At 36.6% G+C, this 11,860-nt stretch overlaps 1 protein-coding gene across 1 annotated transcript; it reads right to left on the bottom strand.

The window, feature by feature from the left end:
- Positions 1-321: 321 nt before the first annotated feature.
- bnip3la (BCL2 interacting protein 3 like a) lies at positions 322-11,544 on the bottom strand. Its single transcript, XM_060882548.1, has 6 exons — positions 11,400-11,544; positions 5,799-6,066; positions 4,092-4,173; positions 3,813-3,910; positions 2,806-2,961; positions 322-2,688 (listed from the first exon to the last, which is right to left on the bottom strand). The coding sequence occupies exons 1-6, from the start codon at positions 11,452-11,454 to the stop codon at positions 2,640-2,642; spliced, it is 708 nt and encodes a 235-aa protein (XP_060738531.1). The 5' UTR covers positions 11,455-11,544; the 3' UTR covers positions 322-2,639.
- Positions 11,545-11,860: the final 316 nt, after the last annotated feature.

The raw sequence follows: 11,860 nt of genomic DNA, 5'->3' as shown, positions 1-11,860 counted from the left end.
ATTTAAAAGTTTGTTCAGAGTATCACCCTATAGGAGCTGGCCGAGTTTGGTGTAGATAGTTCAAAAGCTTGCTGAGTTATAAACCTCCAAAATTTATAATGGGAGTCTATGGGAAAAAAGGCCACTTTGAGACCGGAAGTACTGTTACTTGGATCGCTTATAAAAGTCATAGCACACCTCTCCTCAATGACATGGTCGATTTGACACATCATTCATGGGTCTAGGACAAAAGCTGTGGGACAAGTTACGCGCCGAAGTTTTGTCCGGCACAATAGTAATAATGTTGCTTTGCAAGCACCATTAATAATAATGTACAGAATGTTGGGCTGTTTGGGATTTTTAATGTTAGTTTTCTTCTTCCAATAAGTGAACATAAAACAAACCAAATGTTTCTGCCAAAACTCAGGAAAAAAAGCCACAAAATGTCAGCCATGAGGGCCCTGCCCTACACAACAAATTTCATTCTTTCATGATCAAAGCAAAAAACAAAACAAAACAAAACAAAAAACAAAGACAATTGAAACAAACACATCCCAAAATAATGTGAGTAAAATGTACATTATATAATATCTATCCTTTACAGGCAGGGTGGGCTTAGTTTATCTTGCTGTAACATGCTACTTTTTCATTCACAGTTCTTTGTCCCACTCATGGAATAACTCATCTTTCATAGCAGATGTTAAATAATAAACAAATAAGTATTCATGCAATATGGGACATACTAGATTCATACTAAATCTTTAGGCATTATACAAAAACAAACAAAAAAATACCTTCTGTATTAACTGTTCACCAAAGAACACACTAATCAAAAACGTCTTGATGTTTGTTATAATCAGGCTATGGGAAAAGTGTCGGAGGTAAGATCTAATCAGTATAAATGTACCCATAACAATAAGTGATGTCTATATTCCTTTAGGGCTGTCCCTCTCAAAACTCTCAGCTGGCTAAATTGAATGTCATGGGTGTCAATAAAGTTTTAAGCATCTCAATAAATCTTGGTTAGGTTAAAGTTTAAGAACCATAAAGCAGATAATTACACTGACACTATGGTGTTTAAAAGAAAAATATCACAGACTACCTTTGAACACTGAAATAAGAGAAAGGAAAAATAAAGGTTCCTACTTCACATTATCACATGACGGATAACAATGGAAATGTTTCACACTGCACAAATCTAAATTATATGGTTTGGCAGTTACAATTAAATGTCTTCATGGCATTCTGTAATGCCAAAATGGAGTGTGCTTCAGAACAGCACTCAAAAGATAGCTTAGATAGAGCTACATCTACCTTTAGATTACCATATACTATAGAATGTGTCAGTGTTGGGTCTTAGATGTAAACATCACAGTGGAGACCCTTTGGCACTCAGAAGCATAGTAAGTTGATTCTGTAAGCCTGGTCCACAAAAGAACGATATGCATCATGGCAAATGAGTGTGCATGTAGTAATCACTGCAGTGTAACCTCTCTTCAAATTAGGAAGCATGCACATGTTCCACTGAGTTCTACTATAATCAGTCTATCAGACCTTTACCTGAAACCTCAATTTCTGAAACATAAGGTTACTCATTTTCACTGCCTATTTTCTTTTTTTGGTGGATTCTTTAACATAATGCCAAGTCGTATACAAGAAAAAGAAGTCATTTTTTCCAGTGCGTACTCCCACATCCTCATTATTCTATTCATTCATTCCAAAACCATCTACCAAATAGATTTTAGAAAATATTCTTTTTTAGATAAATCACGGCATGGTACCTACCAAGGGACATCTTGATAATCAGAAAAAACTCACAAGGCTGTGTAAGGCAGGTAGCTTTCTATGAAACTAAAATGTTCAAGTATGTGCTATTAACAGTCTATTCAAAACCTTTCTGCCATATTTCAATCTTTAAGGTGCCTTAGAGGTGCCGTCAGAAACTACAAAGGTAACAAAAAAATTTTCTTTCAAGAAACAGCATTGTTAGAATGATTATATTAAAAAATTATTTAAGACCACAGTAGTAGAACTGGAATAATAGAAAATGCTGGAAGTGTACTTTCTTTAAAGATGGCACAAGGAAGTTGTTTGGCTTCACCAAAAAAAATAAAGGATCTCTCTTTCTAAATCTATTTAACTGGAAACTAAAGAAGATCAGAAAACGGAATAGTTTACCTCCAAAAGCACATCAGCCTTTTTTTACCCTATAAAGCTAAACATAATACCACTATTGCACCTGTGACAAAGTAAGACATAATAGCTTGGTAAAGCGATGGTGGTTGTAGTAATTGTACAAGTTTGGGGCATAACAAATATAACTTCTGTTTGCCTTACATACCAGCATAAAAAGGGCACAAGCTTTGCTTTTAATTAACAACAACTTAAAATATGAAAGGAAGATGAAACACCTAAAAACAATCCATTCAACGCAGTGTTAGAAGGCAAGCAAACTATTAACTCAAGATGAAAGCAGCAAATAAACTGCCCAGCATTTTCTGGTAATACGTCATGATGAATTTCAGCATGACAGCTGAGAATATGGGAAAAATGAGTAGGACAGAGAAAGTTTAACATACAGTAAAAGTTAGAGATATTTGGACACAACTTTGCCACCATTGCTTTTTATGGAAATTTCAGGCACTGGTATTTGTTTGGATTTAAAATGAGCTGGTAGATGGTGTGCTCAGCCTCTTCCCAATATAGACCCTAAAAAACAGATAATATTAAATAAATAAATACACATGATTAGATTATAATATTAAAGAATCAAATCTACAATTCAGTTTCAGTTTTCAGTAATCCATCAACATGCCCAAGACTTACCCCAATCCCAGAGCGAGGATGTGAGAGAGCAGAATAGAGGGAATGAACACTTTGAGAAATTCAGCTGAGAACACTCCACCTTTCTTCATAGCACCTGTCTTTCTCATACTCAGAGAAACTGGACCAGAGCGTTTTGGATGCCGAAACTGGAACTCCCTGAGCAAAGGAGGCCATTTCATACTTATTTATGTTGCATTCAGTTTTAAAAAAATGAATAAAGTGTAATGGATGTGTGGTTGCTTATTCCTTATGTGTAGTTCAAATATGTATAAAAATTCCCTTTTGAATAGGGCTATGAAGTAAAGCTGTGATGAAACTAGTGTGATGGTATAGTGTGCTATATTGTGATAAATCTAAAATATAACAACTAACAAAATATTTCATTAACTGTTAAAATTGCAATTTTGTACACAGTCCCTCTATTTTCACAGGCTTCAAAGAAACTGAACAATCTAACATGATTATAAATATAAGGATTATTTTTGATACTTAGATGCATCCATTGTAGTCAATGACTTAAACCTGTAATTAAATTTAAGTTCCCTTGATATGCTTTGTCTTGATTGCTTGAAGATTTTGATCATTTTCCAATCGCACTGTCGTCCTGTCAGTTTTGCTTCATTTGACTAAATCTGAGAAGAAACTATTCATGGTTTCTTTTGTCCAAATAATCTTGTTCCATAAATAGGCTTTATTACATGTTTTCCAGCAAATTCTAATGTGACCTGCTTATCAGTCACTTGTTCAATTACTTCTGAGCCTGTGAACATTGACAGGATTTGGCAATGTGAAAATGAATGCTGTAATTCTTTTTTGTTAAACCACCTGAATTAAAGGTGAATGACTGCACTTAACAATCACATTTTGACTTCTTAATTTCACATATAATATGGGTGTGTAAAGAGAAAAGATTACAAAAATAGTCACACTGTCCAAATATGTATGGAACTGACTACATGTGGAACAACATATTCAAGTAGAACGTATGGTTTAAACTGTCCACTCACTTGGGAGGAATATTTTCAGGTCGACTGGACCAGTCTGCCACCCAGCTCTCCCCTTTAACCAAGAGGATGTCATCCTTCTCCAGACTGTCATCCTCTGACTGCAAGAGTACAAAAAGAATAAAAAAAAAAAAACAGAGCTCACATAAAATTGTACACAATCTTAAATTAATTAGTAATAATATTAATAACTTCAACAGTTTCCAATTCCATTCATGAAGTCACTGGCTGCATATAGAACATATTATAAAATGTACATGACATTGACATAAAATGTCGTACTTGACAATCTTTCTCACTCGGCATCTCCACATCGAAAGTAATCAGACCTTCGTCATGCTCAGGACTGTGGGGTCTTGGAGGACTTCAGGGAAAGCACACAAAAAACATAAATTAAACGTAATTCGAGGTAATTACATAAGTGAAACCTAACAATACGAAAACTCCAAAGGTCCCAAACTTACAAAAGTCTACAGTGGTGTGAAAAAGTGCTTGCCACTAAACCTAATTAAATAATTGGTCCACCCTTAGCAGCAAGAACTGCAATCAAGCTTTTGTGATAACTTGCAATGAGTCTGTTACAGCACTGTGGAGGAATTCTGTTCCACTCATCTTGGCAGAATTGTTGTAATTAAGCCACATTCGAGGGTTTTCGAGCATGAACCGCCTTTTTAAGGTCATGCCACAGCATCTTAATAGGATTCAGCTCAGGACTTTGACTAAGCCACTCCAAAGTCTTCATTTTGTTTTTCTTCAGCCATTCAGAGGTGGACTTGCTGTGTGTTTTGGATCATTGTCCTGCTGTAGAACCCAAGTTCGCTTCAGCTTGAGGTCATGAACAGATGGCTGCACATTGTCCTTCAGGATTTTTTGGTAGACAGCGGAATTCATGGTTCCATTTATCACAGCAAGTCTTCCAGGTCCTGAAGCAGCAAAAGCCCCGGACCATCACATCACCACCACCATATTTTACTGTTGGTATGATGACACATTTTCACACAGCGCCATGTGGGTTTGGATTTTGTATTCACTTAATAATAAAAACCTTCATTTAAAAACTGCATGTTGTGTTTACTTGTGTTATCTTTGACTAATATTGAAAATTGTTTGATGATCTGAAACATTAAAGAAAAAAAAATTTAAAAATCAGACACTTTTTCACACCACTGTATAACAGTTATATTCTAGTTTCAAACGCCACCTCAACCAGGCTCCTCAACCTAAATCTTTTGCTTTCAGTGTCCATCAATGTACATAAGTTATACCATAATTGATTCTGCAGTAAAAACAAGTCATTTTTGTTCTTGACATCCATAATATTATATGCAAAGGTGTCTGTATATTTAATATATTTAAAATATTTAACAGAATGTCAAACAATGGACAGTAGTTTAGTCAAATTATCTTTAGAAATAAGCCACAGAGACATGCTAAAAAGGATCCAATTAATGATTAGTAACTTTAAATAACATATCGAACAAACTCTTTAAGTAGTTTCTTTAGTAACTATTGCTTAGTACTACTTTGATCCAATGTAAATATAAGGAAGGCTAGACGTGGTAAACAAGCTTTATATCTCCTTGAAATCATCAGTAATCGCAGCAGGGGTGACCAAAATACTGACAATGAGCTTTATGCTTTCATTTGCAGAAAATTAATTTAAACGCCTAGCCATATCATTTGACCTGCCAGAATCTTAACATTTACAGCATTTGACAGACTTCCAGAATGACATATGTAAAGCTTTGTATTATCCAACAAAACATATTTTGATGTTAATACAAAAATATGTCAGGGTCTGAGAACACTATCCATCTGAAACCCTGCTATAGTGGAGTTAGTCAGGTGAAATGAGTAACTATAGCAACACAAATTGTACGTCAAGTAAATGCATTTTCTAAACATGAAAAAAGGCATTATTAAAATAGCATTTAATAATAATAATAATAATAATAATGCTGTCTTTTCCTTATGTTTCTTGTTTCTTACCTATTACAGGAGGATCCACTGGGGCTGGACTCATGCTGGGCATCCAGCAGTATCTTTTCCATGTCTCCATTATGGATGGAGGAAGATGAGGGGACATGCTCAAGTCCTCCAGCCAGGCTCTCCTCCTGTGCTTCCTGTACAGCCTCTAGGGATTGTGGTGGCTCAGTCTCACCCTGGTTCCGATTGGCCACAGAGGCAGCCAGGTTTGAGATTGGCTGCTGCCTCCCAGACGCCATGTTCCCATTCAATTCCAACTCCACCCAGGACCCTGAAGTCCAATCAGGTTTCTGATATTAATGAAACTGATAAAATTTCACAGTATTTTAAATCTGTTTCAGATTTTCAGAATCAGAATCAGAATCAGAAAGATCTTTATTGCCAGGTATGTTTTCACATATGAGGAATTTGTTCTAGTACAGAAGCTAAACAGTGTAAACAGAATGGCAATGACAAGACACGAACACATATATAATATAGACAGTTGTATGTACAGTGGAAAAAAATGTGCCAATTGAAATATAAATAAGTAAGTATGTGTTATAAGTAAACAATGTAAGAGTAGTGTTGTGTGTTTCATGTATGTCAAGTGTTCATCAAATGGATTGCCTGAGGGAAGAAACTTCCTGTGTCTGGTCGTTCTGGTGCTCAGGGCTCTGTAGCGTCGACCAGATGGCAACAGTCCAAAGATTTGTTTTTAAACATGCAATGACTCCCACTTATCAATAATAATAATAATAATAATAATAATAATAATAATAATAATAATAATAAATATAGCTGCAAGCAGTGATACCGGGGTCAAGCCAATCAGATGAGCTCAGAACATGTCGCTGATGAACCATACCAAGTTTCGTAGTGATATGGCATTGCATTCGTAAAATACTGAACTTAACATGAAAATTCAAAATTGCCGACACACAACATGGCCATCTGAAAACCGTTTGGTATCGTTTGACTCAGCATGCCTCAAGGAGTCTAACAACACCTCCTTCATGATTTTAGACTCAAGTTTGCAGTAGTTATAAGCGAAAATAGCTGTTTTTAAAATCTCGTGGCCACTAGGTGGCGCTGTCCCGAAACGGTGCATGCTAATAATAAGAAAACTAACGATAACAATAGGTGTTTACGCCCCTAAGTGTGTGTGATAAGTGTGAGTGTGTGTGTGTAAGTGAGTGTGTGTAAGTGTGAGTGTGTGTGAGTGTGTGTGTAAGTGTGTGTGTAAGTGTTTGCACACTTACTCACACTTGCACACTTGGTATGGTTCATCAGCGACATGTTCTGAGCGCATCTGATCGGCTTGACCCCGGTATCGCTGCTTGCAGCTATATTTTTTATTTCTTTCTGGAATCACAGAAGAATAAAATTTAACATCACCGACATTTAAGTTCATAATTGTTCGATTATTCATCGTTATTATTAGTTTACTTTACAAGCTCAGTGTATTAAGCTGTTTGTCTGTCATTTATATTATGTGTGTGAGTGAGTGAGTGTGTGTGTAAGTGTGTGTGTGTGTAAGTGTGTGTGAGTGAGTGAGTGTGTGTGTAAGTGTGTGTAAGTGTGAGTGTGTGTGTAAGTGAGTATGTGTGTAAGTGTGAGTGTGTGTGTAAGTGTGTGTAAGTGTGTGTGAGTGTAAGTGTGTGTGAGTGTAAGTGTGTGTGAGTGTGTGTGTAAGTGTGTGTGTGTAAGTGTGTGTGTGTGTGTGTGCGTGTGTGAGTGAGTGTGTGTGAGTGAGTGTGTGTGAGTGAGTGTGTGTGAGTGAGTGTGAGTGTGTGTATGTGAGTGTGTTTGTGTGTATGTGAGTGTGTTTGTGAGTATGTGAGTGTGTGTGAGTATGTGAGTGTGCGAGTGTGAGTAAGTGTGCGAGTTTGAGTAAGTGTGCGAGTGTGAGTGAGTGTGTGCGAGTGTGAGTGAGTGTGTGTAAGTGTGAGTGTGTGTGTAAGTATGAGTGTGTGTGTAAGTGTGTGTAAGCGTGAGTGTGTGTAAGTGTGAGTGTGTGAATGTAAGTGTGTGTGTGTGTGTGTGTGTGTGTGTGAGTGTGTGTGTAAGTGTGAGTGTGTGTGTAAGTGTGTGTGTGTGTAAGTGTGTGTGCGTGTGTGAGTGAGTGTGTGTATGTGAGTGTGTTTGTGAGTCTGTGTGAGTATGTGAGTGTGCGAGTGTATGTGAGTGTGCGAGTGTGAGTAAGTGTGCGAGTGTGAGTGTGTGTGTGTGAGTGAGTGGGGTGTGTGTGTAAGTGTGAGTGTGTGTAAGTGTGTGTGTGTGTAAGTGTGAGTGTAAGTGTAAGTATGAGTGTGTGTGTTCCTCGTATGTGAAAACATACTTGGCAATAAAGACCTTTCTGATTCTGATGAGCAAAGGCTCCAAAATATGCAAAAATTTTGTCTCTAGGCCTTACGAGTCAGCAGTTATGAACATGAACATAATATTTGGACTGTTGGTGGTGCTAGAGGGTTTGAGCTAGACACACCAAAGTTGCTATAGTAACTTCTAAGACTGGCCTCTACATGTGTGCCAAATTACATAACTTTCGTGTATACGGTTCTATGTGCTGCCATTGACTTCAATGGCAGAAGAGGAAGAATAATAATAATAAGAAAACTAAAGATAACAATAGGTGTCTATGCCCCTTCGGGGCTTGACCCCTAATAATAATAATAATAAGAAGAAGAAAACTAACGATAACAATAGGTGTCTACGCCCCTTCAGGGCTTGACCCCTAATAATAATAATAATAATAATAATAATAAGAAGAAGAAGAAGAAGAAGAAGAAGAAGAAAACTAAAGATAACAATAGGTGTCTACACCCCTTCGGGGCTTGACCCCTAATAATAATAATAATAATAATAATAATAATAATAATAATAATAATAAGAAGAAGAAGAAGAAGAAGAAGAAGAAGAAGAAGAAGAAGAAGAAGAAGAAGAAGAAGAAGAAGAAGAAAACTAAAGATAACAATAGGTGTCTACACCCCTTCGGGGCTTGACCCCTAATAAAAAGATCTGCTGGTAGAAAGTCTTTTCCTTGTGTCAGTAATTAAGATATAATAAACAGAGCAAAAAAAAATCACACTTAGTGTTTGAACTTGGCAAACTTCCACTGTAAGAATGGGCCAACATCTGCTTCTTAGCTATTAGATTCTTCCTATCTCTCCTTTCGCAATGCTGTAGGGTTTTTTGAGTTTAAACCCAGTCATAGACCGGTTGCCAGAGATGTGTTTGAGTCAGCATTCCACTTGCTTTTCCTCTCAGAGGCTTCACTTGCCACCTTGCATTAGAACAATAAAACGCTTTGAGACACACTCACCACAGTTACCTAACAAAAAACTAGTGAGCCAATCCCCACCAGGCTATTTGCTCTTTATTGACCTAGGAGTCCCACGGTCCACTTTATTCTTGCTATGCTAGCATCCTACTATAATAACAAATTATTGTATTCAAATAATATTGTTACAAATTATGCACCCCATCACATGCACCTCCTTATTCTGCATTGTGTTGCACTGGATATACGTGAACTAAAATAAATCAAATGTAACAACATGGATTTGACTCGAAAGAAAGCCATGCAGCATCGCAGTAAGATAATTGAAAAAATGTTCATGAAATAAATAACTAATAGAACTGTAGAAAAATACACCACATGATAAACATCTATATCTGAATATTACAAGTATTCAGGGTATATCAAGGTGTCTGCAATTTAAAAGTTTTGAAAAGTTTCCTTTTTTTATTTCCCTCTAAAAAGAAAAGATTGTCTTGGCCTTCAAAAATTTAGGAAAACACATATATAATGTAAAAATGTATATTTCATTACATTTCTGTATTTCTGCTTACATTTCTAGAGTCCTTTCCCATAGTCCACTGCATACACTCAACACTGCTCTTTCACTCGTGAAGTCACAAAAATCTCAAGAATTCTTAAATCACAAAACAAAAGCATTATAGGAGTAATAAAGGAATAAGTCAGAAGGAGAACTCTTGTTCCCATGCTGATTTAATATATACCACCAAAACGTAATATCCGGCTGTTTTGATAATTTTCTATGTAAATATATTGGTATAAATTATAATATAAATAATATATAAATACAATATAAATAATAAACAAGGATACAATATGTACTTGTCTAATGTTAGTGAAGTCAAACGGACACATAGATTTTATTTCACATTAATGAAATATAAATATTCTCCATTTACTTTGGCAGGTGTGTGTGTGTGTGAGCAGAGAGAAAGGCAGTACTGCTTTCATAAAGTGCCTGTTCGAGAGTTTAAATCACCTGCACAAATCATTCCAGTATCATGTGTCAGTCCTGTTTTCTCACATTTTATTGCCGAGAAAAGGACTTGTATTTTCAGCTAGTTCACTTTAATGTTTTTGTGGATCAACTAAACAAAATTTAAGATGTATAACAGGCCTGGAATTGTAAAAGTACCACCTAAAACACCTCACTGAGCACTTGTGAGACACTTCCATGTCATTTGATGCTACATGTGATAAGTATTTAGGCAGCTCGCTTGAGCTTTCTGTTGACTAAATGTTATCATCTTTGCTTTCTACTTGGATAAAAGGTTCTCTGAAAGGTAAACGTACTAATGTCTTTGCATAAACCAATTGCAAATAACTGATTAAAACTCCTGTGTTCTAACCAGCTACCAGCTGGAAAAACATGAGGCTGACTGCAATAACAAGACTGAGCTGGTGAATGGATTACATTAAAAAAGGTTTATTAAATACAGCTATTAATACAGCATAGATACTTTACAGAAAATAACAACACTCGAATCAAGCTGAATTTCTCTCATTTAAAATAGCTTTGACTAGTATTTAGTTAAATTACTGTAATACACCTTTTTACAGGTATAACAGCTGAGAGTAACATAGCTATATGTGTAAGATTAACGTGACTATTTGTGTCCATTATTTAACATGTTTCCTTGTCTTTAAACAGCGTTGTTGAGGAAAACAAACTTTCTGACACATTAAAACGGCCCCAAATCACTCAACAGTTTATATACAGTTCTAGCAGGAAGCTAAAACGGTATTTGGTGCTATTTTAACGTTAAAACATTTTCCATGTATAACGTCGGCAGAATCTCTAATAGATATGAAAATCTAGCATATGTTGAGGATGTCAGGGTTTGGACAAACCAAATAACAGCAAAAAAATAAACAAAAAAGCTAGAATCACAGCTTTCGAATTTTTAGTTGCCTAGTCATTTACAATTCCCCGCCCCCGCCTCCATTTTTCTTCACCCCCCCACGCCCCGATTGCCTTGTTTTGTTCAGCCTGTAGCTCCGCCTCTAACATACTATCTCACACATGATTGGGCTAGAGTCTGTCAATTATCACTTATTCTGCCGCGAGGCCTCGTGTTTACACGTTCACGCGTATTTCTATTGGCTGTTCTTAAATGACGCGACCAACGCTCCTGCCTCATAGCAGTCCTGCCTAAAAGAGAAGGAAATTCCAACCTGTATGAAACAATAGATGTTGCATAATTACTGTTTAAAGACGAACGCAATCAAGCAGGAGACAAGACAGCGTCGAACCGTAAACAACATCGAATGTAGCTACAACAGCGTTTCCCACAAAAGTTTACCGTTCAGGCCTGGTTCTTCATTGTTGTTTTGCTGCACGGCGTCTGTAGCAGACATGTTTCCTATCGGGTCCGTCAACACAAGCAGATCGCGTGCACTCTCGTGAACGCGCAAACGCCGTGCGAGTCTCCGTGGCCCCACCTGAACTGTGACGTCATCACGGTATCGCTGCAACGACATTCATCAAAACAAAAAGAACAACAAACGTCAATCAACACTGTATGTTGTATAAACGTCCAGCATCTTCTTCAGAGAAAATGGAAGACTGACATTCCTGGACTTTCATTAAAGGGGAAAAAGGCAGCAGTTTTACACAATTAGGGATTCTGAACAATGTTCTTCAAACAAAATTGCTTATTAAAAGTTTGTAGATATTATTAAAGGTAGGAATGCTGGCTACAAATTTTTTTTTTTTTTTTTTTTAATATTTACCACTTAACTGATTATGAAATAACATTTATTT

This window comes from Tachysurus vachellii, chromosome 11, assembly GCF_030014155.1.
Source record: "Tachysurus vachellii isolate PV-2020 chromosome 11, HZAU_Pvac_v1, whole genome shotgun sequence".
Lineage (NCBI taxonomy): Eukaryota > Metazoa > Chordata > Actinopteri > Siluriformes > Bagridae > Tachysurus > Tachysurus vachellii.
Note: the sequence above shows the minus strand (reverse complement) of the source record. Positions and strands in the feature narration are given on the sequence as shown.

Coding starts and splice junctions, on each gene's coding strand:
- bnip3la (XM_060882548.1), bottom strand. CDS start 11,454: ATGTCTGCTACAGACGCCGTGCAGCAAAACAACAATGAAGAACCAGGC. Junction 6,067..11,399: donor TGAAGAACCAGGCCTGAACG/GTAAACTTTTGT, acceptor ATTGGACTTCAG/GGTCCTGGGTGGAGTTGGAA. Junction 2,689..2,805: donor ATCCTCGCTCTGGGATTGGG/GTAAGTCTTGGG, acceptor TCTGTTTTTTAG/GGTCTATATTGGGAAGAGGC.